The sequence below is a fragment of the Pelobates fuscus genome, chromosome 8 (assembly GCF_036172605.1).
Source record: "Pelobates fuscus isolate aPelFus1 chromosome 8, aPelFus1.pri, whole genome shotgun sequence".
Classification (NCBI taxonomy): Eukaryota; Metazoa; Chordata; class Amphibia; order Anura; family Pelobatidae; genus Pelobates; species Pelobates fuscus.
The window spans coordinates 19314780-19331510 of NC_086324.1; the positions used below are offsets into that span (position 1 = coordinate 19314780).

At 38.9% G+C, this 16731-nt stretch overlaps 1 protein-coding gene across 1 annotated transcript in view; it reads right to left on the reverse strand.

The window, feature by feature from the left end:
• Nucleotides 1–7361: 7361 nt before the first annotated feature.
• ZRANB3 (zinc finger RANBP2-type containing 3) overlaps nucleotides 7362–16731 on the reverse strand; it is a 158620-nt gene continuing 149250 nt past the window's right edge. The window contains exons 19-21 of the mRNA XM_063429370.1: nucleotides 14398–14782; nucleotides 13116–13247; nucleotides 7362–7633 (exon numbers count right to left, since the gene is read on the reverse strand). Of these exons, the coding sequence (XP_063285440.1) occupies nucleotides 7535–7633; nucleotides 13116–13247; nucleotides 14398–14782 (616 nt within the window). The 3' untranslated portion in view covers nucleotides 7362–7534. The remainder of the gene's footprint in view (nucleotides 7634–13115; nucleotides 13248–14397; nucleotides 14783–16731) is intronic.

Sequence of the window (16731 nt, forward strand, 5' to 3'; positions counted from 1 at the left end):
CATGGGATAACATTTTACATAACTTAATTATCTGGTCTCTATTGTATTGGGAAAGGCAGTGCTGATATAATACACACTAACTACAATTATTATTACTGGTATTTATATAGCACCAGCATATTCCGTAGCGCTTTACAATATTATCAAAGGGGGAGATTTAACAATAAATGAGACATTACAAAAACTTACAGGAACAAGGTTGAAGAGGGCCATGCTCAAACAGGTTTACAGTCTATAGGAAGTGGGGTGTAAAACAACAGGACAGGAGGAAGCAATCAAACAAGGTGGAGTGAAGCAGAGCTGGAGGAGAGAATAGAGTGCTGCTCTTTAGGAGAGAGCAAGAAACAGGTACTCATGTAGAGGTTACTCTGGGAGGCCATAAGCCTTGCTAAAGAGATGGGTTTTGAGGCACTTTTTAAATGACTGAAGACTAGGGGAGAGTCTGATGGCGGCAGGCAGGCTATTCCAAAGGAAAGGAGCCGCCCGCGAGAAGTCCTGCAAGCGTGAGTTGGCCATACGGGTACGAGCAGCAGATAGGAGAAGGTCATGGGAAGAGCAGAGAGACCGAGAAGGGGCACACCTATGGATTTGTGAAGAGATATAGGAGGGGGTAGAATTGGTTAGTGCTTTATAGGTATGGATTAGTACCTTGAATTGACTCCCATAGGATACAGGAAGCCAATGTAAGGACTGACAGAGGGGAGAGGAGTGGCAGGAGAGGATAATCAGTCTAGCTGCAGCATTCATTACACACACACTAGTTAAAATGCAAATTCGTGGTGCATAGGGAAATGCCAAATACATAAATAGAGATGTAAAATCTAACACGTACTCATCTAAGGCATCTACAAACTCAGTTCATTACAATATGGTAATAGTGGATATTGATGTCTACATCGGAAACCTTTTGCCATCCTTTATGTTTCAACTGAGGATACACAAGGACTCTCAGGGATCCACATGTTTGACTGCTTTCTTGACCCTATAATGGCAGTCAGATCTCTCCTTCGATCATGAAGTTATTGCACATTAAAATTATATATCTGAATATTATGTTTTTGCCATCCAGCCATCCAGTTGCTTTTTAAACATTGGTACAGACTGATAAAATCACCTTCAGATATAGAATTCCACATCCTTCTTGTTCTTACTGTAAAAAAATATATTTTTAAATACTTTAATTTGCCTTACACTAAATCTCCTTTCTTCCAGTCTAAATGTGTGACCTCGTGTCCTATGTATCGTCCTGTTTATGAACAGATTTCCAGACAATGGTTTGTCTTCGCTGTCCATGAAAAGGTTAAAAAAATAATATATATGCACATATATAGAGAAATTGACCTCGAATTATCAAGTGATTACCTAATAAAATAGGTTACAGACCTATTTAAATGGTGTAAGCGAATAGTGTTTGTGAACACCTGGGAAGCAGTGTTAGCCATTGCTCCTTAAGTTGTAGCGCCAACATTTCCAACAAGAATATACAGTTTGATTGTTAAAATCACAAGGTAGCTTTACAAAATGGTGAATTGCAGCAAAACTTTAAAACTAACTAGCGGGGGGTATTTACAGAATAGTCATTTTATTGGTGAATGCATTTCGTGGCTTATCATGCCTGCATTAATAGGTGCCATTTTATGCTTTCAATACTCTTACTATAAAAGTAAAACAACAATTTGTGATAACATTTTATATTTTTGTCTCTTGCTGCATATCACATTTTTTTTCCAAGTTTGTAACTTCTTCTATGTTTAAATATCTCTAAGCCATGCACATTTCAGCTGCTATCTCTACGCCATTTTAGTAGCCCTCCTTTAAATGTACGGTCTGCAGCAGAGGTATGCAACCTTCGGCACTCCCCCATAAGGCTCTGACACTCATAATGCTGGCAAAGCATCATGGGAGGTGTAGTCCAAAACATCTGGAGTGCCAAAGATTGCCTATGCCTGGTCTACAGCAATGTAATTTAACGGGAACAAGCATCATATCTGATGCTAGCATTAGAATCAGACATCTCCCCCAGATGAACGGATGAGTAAAAATGCAGTGATCGACGTACAACGTTAGGTGGACTAATAAATGGCCCCCTGCTGTTTTTTTCCCGGAGCTAGTGACAGATATAACCTTATGGTGTGCGCTGCCATGGAAACAACTTCAGAAATATATATCTTAAAGCTTAAATTGGTGCTTTAAGTAATAATTCTCAATTTAACTCCTCTCATACCAGAGGGACCAACAATATAAACCCGTGCACACAAAAAACCCCACCTATTTAAAATCAGAATGCAAAACAAAAACAAATATGGTTTACTCACAGCTATTCGTTGCGATTCAAAATGTGAATTGCAAAAACAAGGCAAAAAAATTGCCGATTTGGAAAAAGAAATAAAAAATAATCTCCAAATCTGCTATAGTCACAGGTTATTTTAGTCTGAATTCTGTAATTTGGCACTCAGTGAATAAAGCCCCACAATCTGCCAGTGTGTGAATAGCTGTAAAGGATTGTGTGATTTTTCAGTCTGCGTGGAGAAAACTCACACAGCCCCCCAAGGAAACAAGCAGACAATAAGAAATGTTATTTTACAATATGAATGCAATACACATGGCAACTGGGTCTCAATAAGCCGAAGCAATATTATGCCTTCAAAAAAAAGAAAAGGAAAAAAAAAAACCCACACACAGTACAAACAATACTGTAAAGCAGACGTCTTAAAATCGTACTCCTCCCTGTCTGGATTGTAAGAGGTTTAGGATTTCAGAAGCAAATGTGTCATAAGCACAGAGAATGCTTCTTAATGGAGTCCTGTAGTATAGAGCCTTTTTAGTGGTAAATTAAAATTTTTTATTTTAAGGACCATCCTAGAAGGGCTTCTCAATTCTGCACCTCCTACCCTAAATATTAACACCTTAATACCTATGTCTGCTGGGACAGCTGTCTGGCAGTGTTAAAAGGGACACTATAGTCACCCAGAGCACTGCAGCTCAATGTAAAACACTGCTAATTTTGTAGAAACTGTAATGTTTACATTGCAGTGTTAAATACACCTGTAGTGGCTGTGATAGTCAATCACTGCAGGAGTGCATGCTGGCTACCATCACTAGTCCACGACAGGCTACCCGGTCACTCTGGGAGTCAATCACTTTGGCCAGCTAAGATTATCATTCAGCTTGTAGGCCAATCTACTAAACTGGTAATTGTTAGAGATAATTAGGTTTAGTTCGGGTTATCTATGGTTAGATATAGACAAGGTTAGAAAAAGGACCAACTATGGATACAGGTCAATGTGGTGACACGTATAGTGTCTCTGGGAAGAACTCAAACATGTCAAATTTGATCCTATAAGGTCTCCAAATACTTGACAAAGGTATACACGGAGAGAATTATTGTACTGTACTTGGAAGACGCAGCTGAATACAAATCTACCGTCTTTAAAGTAGTAGTAGGACACAAACTAATTACATTCTCCACTAAAATTCAATATGTAAAACATTACCAGTAAAAATGGTGATGGAAGGACCAAATTAGAAGCCAAGTTGCATTATTTTACATATTGAAATGCCATGATAGATGTAACGAGTAGTTGGGGGTTATTCTGCCCAAAACGTACATGGACCCAGTAAATCAATGTAACTGACAGGTCTGTAATTTGACCCTGCAATGTCTCAAAACTCTGCTATACACAGAGGGGTATGAGTGTACTGAGGAGCAGTTGCAGAATTACAGAGGTGAGATACAATGTTTATATTTAAAACCAAGTCACCCTTCACAATACAAACTTCCATTATATATTTTACAACATTTTTTTTGTAAATTAAAATATTTGTTATGTTTTGTGGCAGTTCAATATAAATGTTTCAAACATATATGCAATTATAAGCACCACAATTTACGGAAAATAAAGTAAAATAAGAGGTCGCTTCTCGAAGCAGCTAAAGGGACACTGTAAGCACCAAGACCACTTCAGCTCATTGACATGGTCTGGGTGCAGTGTCCCTGCCGCTTTAACCCTGCAATGTAATTATTGCAGTTATTGAGAAACTGCGATAATTACCTTGCAGGGTTTACTCCACCTATAGGGGAAGCGAGGGGGGCACTATACTGCTAGAAATACAATTTTGAATTCTTAGCGTATAGTTTTTGTACTTACTGTACTTAGTATATGGAGAGCAATAATCAGTAATTTAATAATGAACTGCAACATCAAGCCTCTGACTGGGCATAACAAGAATACAACATGTTAGAGGATAATTTGCGAAGGAGATTAGTCTGGCAGACCATTATTTAGGCTGTGGACTAGGTCTACTTATCAGATACTGGTATTTGGGCCTGCTGCAGTAAAGCTCTGATATCCCAGGAGCTGGGGTTGGCATAACTATCTGGAATGGGATAAGCCTACATTTAGAGATCAGTCAAAAACTGCAGGTAAATCCCAGAGTTTTAAATGAAAAGAGCAATAAGGTGAAATATAATGAATATTTGTAAAACCAATAACAATTCACACACTCTGGAAAAATATAATTGCATGATACACATGATAAAATTTAGAATTTTTAGTGTTTCAAAATGTGTAGTTTAGTAATTAATTCCCACAAAACAATAATGCTTGCCATGAAAGTGTTAATATGTATCTGCAAAGCAAAGCACAAAAAGTGGTAAATATATTGAAAGTTGATGAAACGGAATTCATGTCAAGTTCCGGTTCAGAAATCTCAACACCTTGTACATTGGAGTCTAAGAGCTTGAGAAGGAGCCAGCAATAGGTGATTGCTTTGCAGGGGTGTGAACTGTTGCATGCAATTTATACAGAGTGTCAGATTTAATTGGGAAGATCTACTTTAGCTTGGCAACGAACGCTGGCCCGTTTCTTTGAATTCATTATATTCTTAGCATTGAACTCGTAGTTTGGGGCTGGTCACGGAGGAAATAAGGTGACAGCGGTGGTCACTTCACATCTTTTGTCTGAAATAACTGCATCCTTTATTAACCCCTTCTACAGGCTGGATGGAGTGGGGGTAAAATAGAATTTGTATTGACTATCGTTATGGAGAATTTATACTTTGACTGCTCATAATGCATTTATTTAATAAGGTTGTTTTAATAAAACTTCACTCCTGAAGAATTCATCTTCTGGAAACATAACTGTTGTACTGCACTGCAGAACACGTTGGTACCTTAATTAAAGCACAAGTTTGTTTATCCTATAATCAGTGCGTTAAAAGGAAAATTTACTTTTTTCACATCTAGACACCTGTCCTGTTTTCCAATAAGTCGCCCAGTTCGGTTTGTTCTTCAGAAACTCCATGAAACACTGCTGCGATATCTTAAAAAAACAAAAATCTCTCGTTCTGGATAGCGTGGGATGTGTGTAAGCGGGCAAGCAGATGTCTTTGCTGGGCTAAGTTTAACCTCGGTTTATATTTGAACGACCAAGTTTCAAACAGAGGCAGTTATCAAACCTAGATACCATCCACACACTATTTTACAAATCATGCTATATGTGTTTTTTGGGGGGGATTGGGGAATAGCTTTTTTTTTTTTTTACGCCTTACGTTTGGCAGTAAGCATGCAGTGTCTAGAGAAGTCCTTTAGAACATAGATGTTCTTAATGTGTTAATTGTATTGATACATTTGGAACTGAAGACTGGACCTAATCATTGTCTATTTCAAAACAGTTTTGGGGATACTTTATATCCTGCAATGGATGAGCGATTACACCGAAATGTATTTGCAATGAAAAAACTCTCTGCTGTGAGAGAACTGTGCTGCCCTCCCTAACGGTAACAACATCCACATTATTTCAGATTTAATCATATTTAAACAACTCTGTTCAAACAATGCAAGGGCATCAATAAAATATAGCAATAACAGAAAGGACATTTGTGAAAACCTGTAATGGAAAATAAATGCAAAATATAAATTAACCCCATACTCTGGTAATGTACAGATAACTACTTTCTACTGTATCCAACAAACGATAATATGGCCTATTGATCCATAAACCTGCATTATCGTTTGCGGATATACCTGTGGGAGACATTTTCTGCATCTTATATCTATATATATCTAGAAACAAGAAGGGATAAAGCAATACAATACTCTTCAGACAGAATATACTTATCGGAAAATATTGGTGGCAGACCAAGGTAGAGGCTAAATACTTAATGTAATGTATTAATACACAGAGAGAACACACCACAAAGGGAGTAGGACGGCATTGCTGTAAATGGAACGTGCAGCCCAATTCACCAGGCGTCTTACAAGATGTTTTTTAAATTATAATAAGAGCAATGGAACGAATTTTGATGTCATACGAGGATTAAAGTTCCTGCAATGGAGAAAGGAATTTGGTGCACTATCAAGATTATTAACTGAAGTATGAACTGTCAGGGATACAAAGTGAATTTTAGGTTTTAGGTTAAAACTGTTCAATATCATGATAATATATATCATAATGATATCTGCTTGTAATGCAGGGGTTAAACAGATCTAAACCAAATCTGTAGATTGTGATCCTAAAGAGTTCATCTCCATGAACGGCTGGCAGCACTGACTGCCTTTACCCATTTCCCAGCTGTGAGGTTTAGCCAGTAGTAGACAGCAGTGGTTGAGCCTGGGTTATTGTACTCCGTGCGAACTGTGTGCGACGTCCTACTCTGGCAAAAGCAGACAAGTTCCCAATCCACTGACTGCTTTATCACAGGTAAACACAGCTCTTTATATGCAAAATGAAAATGGCTAAGACTGATGGGTGTTGTAATCCTCAAAAAACAAACAAAAAAAACCCCCATCTAACTAACCATCACTACAAAGGATGTCACCTTGTCCGCACAAACCCTGTCTTTGTAATTGCTGGGAGCAATCAGATTGCAGTAGATATAGAGAGTGTGAAACCCCACCGGTTCTGCCTGCTGTATAAGCCCAGTACAGGATGGTGATATAACAATACAGCATCCACGGACCCTTCCTGGATCTGTCACACCAGATAATGCGGACTTTCATCCATCACCTCTTCATAAACAGAGTACACGGAACTAACTGGAACACTGCATTCCGATTGTAAGCTCAGCTGAACAGGGGACCCTTCAATTGTCTCTTTGCATTCCCATTGTACAGCGCTGAAGAATATGCTGGCGATATTGTAAGCTCATCTGAGCAGAGCCCTTAGTACCAATAGTTTCTCATTATTATTTATAATTACATTAGACATATTAAAGCAAGATGCACAATAATCATTTTCAATTTTTGCAAAGGAGGATTTGCCCTACAGGAAATGATATGTGTTCATCCGTGATCTTGGTTTTATTTTTCACTGTATTATGGCTTAAAACATGACCATTTACTGGTTGAGAAACACAAGCAATCAGAATTAATTGGCTGATTTTATTAATAAAATCGTAGTGTTATAAAAACATGGAAAATGGCCTTGAAAATATTGTTTTGTGCAAAATGAGGAAAAAAATTATTAATGAGGAAAAAAAAGGGTGATTAACAAATCACACAGACAATGACAATACAAGAACAATGGAAACTATGTTAAACCTTGGAAAAGAATTTGGTGATGTCCGAGCCGTACTTCGATGCCATGGAAAGCTTCTTACTGCGACTTCTCTCTTTGGCCTGTTTAGCGGTTCTCTGAAAGCAGTAGGATACATTGGTTAGTCTACAAAGAACAAACTAAGCAATGGAGACAAGTCTAAACCGTTTATTCACTACACAGCGAGATAAAAATTAAATTGCAGGAAATAGACTAAAACAGACACGCTGGATACAGGAAGTGAATTTGAGATTTCATTTACATCTCAAGTTATCTCTGCCTAAATCTTACAATTCAGTTTTTAATTAATCACAATTCACTACAAAAAAACCTTGAAACTCTGCTGTCTCAACCAGTGAGTGGAGCCAAATTCATCTAATTTGCTAAATTTACGGCAAAGAAGCTGAAACAAAGTCTCTCAGATCCCTCCGAGGTAACGGATTTTGAAAATAAGTCTATATAGATGCATGACATTAACGTGTACATTAATACGTACTCAAACACATCTTGGACAAGACTTTATGGCAGAGATGGTTACAATGTTATCATGGGGGGCGGGGCCGGACTGCCATGCTGTGTGGTCGCATGAAAAGGTGGCTCCTTTTTTTTTTACGATTATACAGCTTATTAAAGTGGCAAATTTACCTCTCTGGCTCCAATAAACTGCAGAGCATGGCGTAAAGCTGCACTGGTGCCGAGACTGATCTCGTAAATTGCCTCCCGATCTCTGGGAGGGAGATCCGCGGTCCCAAAGGCTGAGGCTTTCTCTGGCGATAAATAATAGGGTGGACAGCCGTCGCCCTGCTTTCTGCCCATATACTGCAGGTCGGATCCTCGGTGCCGTGTGCAACTGGTCCTGTTTACCCCCCCTTTTGGACTGGGGAGGAGATGTCGGTCCTCACCTTTGGGGGCCCTTACTGCTACCGATAACCCTCGACTCCTGGGTGCTGGAGGAATCCACAACTTAAATGGCAGATGCTGCACGCCTGGCCGACAGCGGAGAGCAAGCTGATTTTATTTCAAAGCTCGACAAGATCTTTGCGGACTTCTGGGACAACCTGACCTGCCACCTGAACCTGCCGTCTGAGCAGAAGCAAGAAAGCCGCCTACCCCGGGACTTACCTTCCGGAATTCACTCTGTGCCAGTGGCTCCGGTTCTGCGGACGAAATGTAAGAGTCAGAGGCATATCGGGTTGGCTACCACAGCGCAAGACCCATGTCAGAGTCCACATACTACGTATGCCCGGGAGTCTGAAACACCGCAAGAACCATTGCAGCTCTCATCAGACCTCTCTTGCCACGCCATCTGGAGGTCACACTGGCCATTATTGGGGCAGCAGCATCTGCAAGTTGGCAGACCAAAGCGGGACAATATTATACCACTGAGGGCATAGGCTGAATAATGCTGGCACCATGTAGTACACCTCTAACATGGAGCTTCTATTTATTTCTGTTTCTCTATTTTTGTTTTTTGTCTCACTTTATGTATCTAAGGTTTGTGCTAGGCTCTCATGTTAGCCTCCTGTTTGCCAACAATTGATCCCAATATGGGCACTTAATAATGCCTCTGACCACTCTTGTCCATGACCGAAACAGGTCTCTGACCATTCTTGTCACAGTTCCCAGCTTTGTGCTTCTCTCTGGAGCCTATACATAGAGGAGTTGGCATATGTCCTAACTTTAATTATATATATCTACCTAACTCCTCCGTTAGCATCAACTAAGCGCTATAGGCTTCATGGTCTTTACCTTGTGCTAATGGGAATGCTACTCTGTTGATTTAACTTACCAAATGAGACAATACTAAGCACTATACACTAATTATCACTATCTATATTGCTTATGACCTACTGTTTGGATGTATTTTATTCTTTCACACGCCTCTACCACAAGCCATATGTAGATATGTTTTCTTAGCATGTTTATTAGCCTGCCATTATAATTCTAAAAATTGTGCATGTTCGCTCTCAATGCCTTATCACAAGTAAGCTATGTATTATGACATTTTTTGTCATCTGCTGTTGTGGCATGACATGACTGTTTGTAAACCTCTGCACATCAAAGATTAAAAAAAAATTTTATCACTATTTCCCTAAACTACATTACCCATGACGCACGGCTTGCCTTAAGATGCCATGGCAAGCTCCCTCTTTTCCTCCCGAGTGAGGTTGGTGTGTTTTAAAGACGTACTGCTTTAAAAGATACAATATTTCAGCATAATATAAATTCTGTTTATGGAATCACAGGAATATGATAACTAATAAGACAGTAGTTTACATCAATCAAATAAAACTGATGATTCTACAGATCCCTGGCAAACAGCATGTATCTCAACAGTTACTCAATTTACTAATATAACTGATCGCCACACACAGCACAGTATGCGTATAGAGAGGAACTGCAACTCCCAGAACCTCCAGCTGTGTGTATTCTTGGAATAGTAAGGAACGCTATATTAGAAATGTAAAATAAATTACAAAAAATAAATGAATGCATGCATGAAAAAGGTTGCATAACTTCTCCCTGTGTCCTCTCTAAGCGAGGGTGTGGGCATGCCATTGCAGCATGTTGGTGAAATAGATTTTGTGACCTCACTCCCCCATAGCCCACGTAATGGGAATCGTTTGATATGGGGTTTGGAATGTCCCTTTAATCTGGTTGTGGGGACTTGCCTTCCCACTTACAGATCACATCTAGAAACTGAAACTTGCTCCCAGTAATAGCCTATTCCAAGCTTCTAAATACATTACTCAGCAGTTATCTTGTACCATAGGCTGCTACTAATTGGTGAAATTGCCTAATTAGAAATATAGGGCTTCCAGAAACAAGAGCGAGAAGATAACAAATAATTCCCATTAAATCTGTCAAGAAAGGTTTTGAAAAAAAAAAAAGACTAGAATAGGATAATTACTTGTACTAAAGGACTTTATCGTGTAATCCTGATCGGGCCGAAACAAAAGACACCATAGAATGTCTTAAAAACATTGATTTTAAAAGCACAAAAATAGACCAAGAACTGAGGCATGTCTCGGGATTAACTCAAGTCTGTTTACACTTTCTGATGCGGAAAAAAAAAGACACATCTACCTGAATGTCTGTGGGTGTTGTAATCTTAATTATTTATGGCCGAGATAAGCCAATAATTATAAGCTGTGAGATTCAATGTTAAATAAATGTGACGGCGTAACTAAAACCAATGTACAGAAATATATATCCGCTGGTTAGATCTGCCAACTCAGTTCCTCATAGATTGTAAGCTCGTTTGAACAGGGTTTTCTTTATAACCCCTTTCTATAATTGTAACACACTTTGGAATATGTTGGCGACATAGAATTTATAATAAATTAAGTAATATAAGACACATATTAACCCCAAATTGTGAAGAAATTATAAAGGCGTTGGGATATTTAGGCTAAAATAACTTGTCTAACGCAGCTATTTTCTTAGCTTAGTTACTTTGTCCTAAAATATCCAATTTACCTTTCCCAGTTAAGTGAATAAACTCTTGTGTGCTAAAATGTAACGCTATTAGTAAATATCAACATAACCAATTAATGGGACACAATTTGCTAGAACTGACCCCGCTCCCATTTGTTAATGCATAAAACAGATCAATAATAAAAGGAGGGGAAAATTTTTAATTTCTAAAGCAGAACAAAAACACTGAATAATGAACGAAAATGTTTTACGTTTACTGTTACAGTTTACTGTATTAACTTGAATTCAGGGGAGATTTATCAGCTACTATTTTAGGCACGAAGAGTTAAATGATGAGAGATATTCTATTAGTTGCCACGGTGATTGCGCCTTATTTAGTGCCTATTATTGCCTTGATAAATCTCCTCCATAGTCTTGTTAAATCAAATCTGTTATGCAGAGGGAACTATATATTATAGTATGTAAATATAGAACGATTGGGCGTAGATTTTGAGGGAAGAATATGGAATAATAAGCAAAGAACACAGACTTTTCTCTTTTCCGAAAAAATTTAGTAATTTCAGCAGTGATTAGCTTTATTTTTCAAATACGCTGATCGGCCACAATATTAAAACCACAGACAGCTGATCTGAGTAATATGGGTAATGTCGTTAGAATGGCACCTGCCAAGGGGTGGGATAGATTAGGCAGCAAGTGAACAGTCAGTACTTGAATTTCATGTGTTGGAAGCAGAAAAAATTGGCAAGTGAAAAGATCTGAGTGACTTGATGTGGGCCGAATAATGATGGCTGGACTGGGTCAGAGCATCTCCAAAACAGCAAGTCTTGTGGGGTGTTCGCAGTATGCAGTGGGTAATACCTACCAAAAGAGGTGCAAGAAGGACAACTGGTGAACCGGCATCCAATGCTCATTGATGCAGGTAGGAAGGCTTGCCCTTCTTGTACGATCACACAGAAGAGCTACTGAAGCTCATTGCTGACCATGATAGAAAAGTGCCAGAACACCCATTGCTTTGCAGTTTGGGGTGTATGGGGTTGCATAGCTGCAGACCAGTCAGAGAGCCCATGATGACCCTTGTCATTAGAACTGGTCAATGGAGCAATGGAAGAAGGTCACCTGGTCTGATGAATTACGTTTTCTTTTACATCAGGTGAATGGCTGGATGTGTGTGCGTTGTCTACCTGGGGATAAGAAGGCAGCAGGACGCACTATGTGAAGAAGACAGGCAGGCGAAAGTAGGGTTATACTCTGGGAAACGTTCTGCCGGTAAACTTTGAATCCTGGCATTTATGAGGATGTTACTTTGGAATGTGCCACCCACCTGGAGATTGTTGCAGACCACATACATCCCTTCATGGCAATGGTGTTCCCTGATTGCAGTGAATTCTTTCAGCGAGTTAATGCACTCTGCCACACTGTAAAAATTGTTCAGGAGTTGTTTGAGGTACATAAAGTGTTTAAGGTGTTGCCTTGGTCTCCAAATTCCCCAGATCCCAATCCGATTGAACATCTATGGGATGTGCTGGCACAACAAAACCGATCCATGGAGGCCCCACCTCGCAACTTGCAGGACTTAAATGATCTAGGAAGTATTTAAAAACACTTACCGGGCTCTTCACTAAAATTAGGATTCCATGTGAATTATGAATTTAAGAGCAGAGTATCTGTAGATATTTTGACCTTACATTTGAAATTCAAACTGAATTGTCACTTTAGTAAATAACTCTGCAATACTAGAACTTAACGTTACCATCTGCATTATTGTAATATATTCATTATGTAAGTTGGGTTCGTTTTACACACATACAAAGATCCTGGTGCCAGGTCTGTTCTTTAAATAATAATAAATATTTATTTTTCTTATTTCTGTGTGTTACGCAGCAATTTAGTGGTTTCTAAGCTTCACCTTGCTGTATTGTAGTTGTCCAATTGCATGAAGTCACATTTCGCCATGTGTAGAATTGCAAGGAATATATATTATATATATTATATATATATATATATATATATATATATATATATAAAATAACAAATTTTTGTAAAAATCTGGTGGCTATCGGCTCCAATTAGTAAGAGTTAATCCTATGCATTGTCTTCTACCCTAACTGAAAGCAGATCAGTATTTAGTTCATTCAGACCTACCTCTTTATGACAGACGGTACATAATGTCTGAAGGTTATCCAAAGAGCATTGCCCTCCTCCACCGTACACCGGCCTGATATGGTCCACTTGCCAAAACTGTCCTTCAGTTGGATTTTTTAACAGTTCATTTAGCTGTGAGAAGAAATCAGAAACATTTAGCAGCTGAAACGCTTCATATGAAGAGTTGGTTCTAAAGCCACTTCTATCCCGGTCTCTTTCCTGTATGACTGACACACAAATGTCTGCTCTATGTTTGTCCTTGGTTAATATTAAAATGATCGCTCAGCGAACTCTAAACTGAATTAAATGGGCAATATTTCCCACGCAGGCACAAATTATCCCAAAGGAAAAGGAAAAACAGATTGTGCTGAACAGTGAATTAAATCAATAAAATATTTACATCTATACACATTAAAACAGCCAAACTGTTAACATGTGAAAATGACTTAAAATAATTGTTTTTTTTAAGTTTTTTTTTTTTTTAATAAGGTATAATAAAAAAAAAAAAGTAATAGTGTCATAACAAAAGGATTTACTGAAATAATCATTCTCCAGTGCAATGACCTGGGCCATTAACTAACGCACTAACAATTGGTTTGATGTATTATTTTTATTTAACAATCCTAAAAGGCAAGTAACATTTTATTTGAAGATTTTAGCAGAGGTATAGACAACAAACAGGCTGATGGCTATGGCTTTGTGAGAGTAAGATAAAATGTCCATACCCTACAGCGGAGAGCCACATGCAATATTAAAGTATCACAAAAGAAACATAAAAAGTTAGCTCTCTGAAGGGATTGAACATATCCAACATTTTAATGGCAAAGAGCTTCGGGGTACTAGAAAATACCAATGGGAGTATGTGATCTCATCACACAAGTATGGCAGATTAAAATGTCATAAAAACACCTTGTATCAGACCTTCCTGACTCATCTGAGTTTATGCAGAGATCAGAAGAGAAGGGCTTCCTTAACACATTCAGCAGATACAAATGATAAAAGAATATACTGTCTGCGTGTGGGATAAAGAGATCAGATTTGCTAACTCAGCCCTGAGAGAACTTTATACAGACAACAAAGTGGTTTAAAGATAGCATTTTGACACAAAACGCTACACAAAAAGAACACAGTCTACTGAATCTAATTGTTCTCCCCATCTCCGTACGTTTGAAGTAACAACCTTCTCATGGATTACTCTTCCCTGCTTCACTGGTCCCATCAACACCACCACTGGCTCCTCCTGACTTTGTCCATCTCCATTTCCACGGACTAACACACCTACCTGATCTACTGGAAGTTGTGACATCCATGTATTCATTAAAAGGCTCTTCCTCTGGGCCACGGGGGCATCACGCACACTCAGGTAAAGTTCGTGGGCGTTTAAACAGCACTGTTGGCATATGCCATGCTCGGTTTGAAAAACCTTAGCCCTCATGTAGCTTTGGTTGGAGCGGATAAGGAATTCGTCCTGGCATTTCTGAGAGCAAAACCTTGTGTCCCAGTCTGTAGTTGGGCATCGTGTGGCGAGCTGGGCACACGGCTGTTGGCAGTGAAGACAGAGAGGATTCCCTGCGTCATCCATCGCCTGCAGGTAGCCTTTAAATTCAGAGCAATCTGCCGCCAGCTCAGGCACAGCAACAGAGCACTGATCTGTTCCTTGTTTCAGTCTAATGGCAAAAATGAGAAAAATGAGGATACATGTAAAATAACGCTTTCCTAATTGAACCGGAGAAATAAGCACAATGTTAATAAGGTTTCAAACTGTGCACCTAATAGGTATAGTAAAATGATTCAGGGGGTAATGATTTAAGAAACAGGTTAGAGGAACCGATAGCTTGGTATAATTTTTGCACAAATTAACAGCTAAAAGTTAGCAAAGTTGTGTTTTTTTTCTTTCTAATTTTGACTTATATCATATGAGAAGTTGTAAAGTTGTATGCACTGCATCATGGAAGTATGGAGACTGGTAGACTGCACAAGCAGGGAATTGTAGGAAGGTGTTCATGAGGGTACCAGGAAATGCTGCAGAGGTAAGTGTATGTTATACTTACCTCTACTGCACATCACACCTTAGTAAAAACGGCTACAATGATGCTCTTTTAAGGCATCAGACTTCAGACTAACCAAAAGGGAAAAGAAAAGTCCCTTCCTTTTTAGTCCTCTGGAATGAGATTTATTAAAATTATATAGTTTTCATATTTATATATATATATATTAATTTTCATGGTAATCATTACCTAGTCACAGCAGCTTCCTAAGGTCCTCAGCTACATAACCGATTTGGTTTCATATTGCTTGGCAGATTAAATATATTACAGCAAATGCCATTTACCTTCCCCTGGCAGACCGGAACACTGATAAAGCACTGGCCTTCACCGGGGTGAGAAAACAATTTCTCAACTACAGATCCAATCCTTGGACAGGGGACAGGTAAACCTAACATTAAAATCTTGGAAAGTGACATTCCTCTTTAAAACGGCTAGACAATATATTCCTTTGTGAAGGCGGGACAGAGTAAATAAAACATAAGGGAAAAACATAGAGCATTCACTGCAAGGGCACTGCATAGAACAGAGATACCGACCTGAAACACAGTCATCGCTTAAAACACTTTACCTAAATTAATAGAGATTACAACGACCTTAAAATATCTCAAAACTCCCTTACTTTAAATGACATGAGGCAATATAATTAGGTGTAATGCTTTTTGCGTTTTTTTTTCTTTTGTTGTAAACACAGTATTCGCACATTCATATGATCCAAACCTAATGTGACCCATTTCCCTAGTGATTAGCAGGGAAACATAAAGAAAGCGTGAACGCAATATGGCCTTGATTCTATCCACATAAGAAACAGAAGTATCATTGTGGGATTTTGCTAGCTATGTGCTTTAACAGTAATCCCTGGGTAGCCGTATTCCTGTAACAAGAAGGATAAGGGTGGAGCAGCGATGCTGTTGCTAAGCAACAATGATGGTTAGAACAGAGCAGAACAGCTTAATAGAAGGGGTGAGATCGGATCTGCAAAAAGCCATCACCTCTGAAAGCATGGGGTTCGTAGAGACAGTAAGTCAAACCAGCATGAATCCTTCGACTCCACTATCAGGGATTAAAGGTGCAATTCCACCCACTCTGCTAAATTTAACACATTTCTAACAATATATTACTTTTGAAACAAACATTCCTTTTCCAATTCACCAACTAAACCCTGCCAAATACTAGCCTTTTCTGGGTCTAAATTTAATTCTGGGATCAAATGGTATATGGGGAGGTCACTGACTGGGTATTTCCTTTCTTTACCATATAAAACGGGGAGTCTAAGCACTATAACCACCACGATAAAGTAGCATTTATTTCAAACCTGGGATAAACAGCCAACACATCTGTTAGGACAAAATAGCAACTTCTTGTACACATGGCAGTTTGTGGATACTTGTGTATAAGCCCTGTAGTGTGCCAAGAGCCCCCCTGCTCTCCACATCTCACCCTCTCAGGATGCTTTAACAGAGCCGTTGAGGCTCTTGAACAGCAACAGAGGGGAACTGGTATTTTTAGTCCATCTGCATCTTGCAGAGTAACTGAACAAAGCGCCACAGAGAAAACATGTAGTGTGTTAA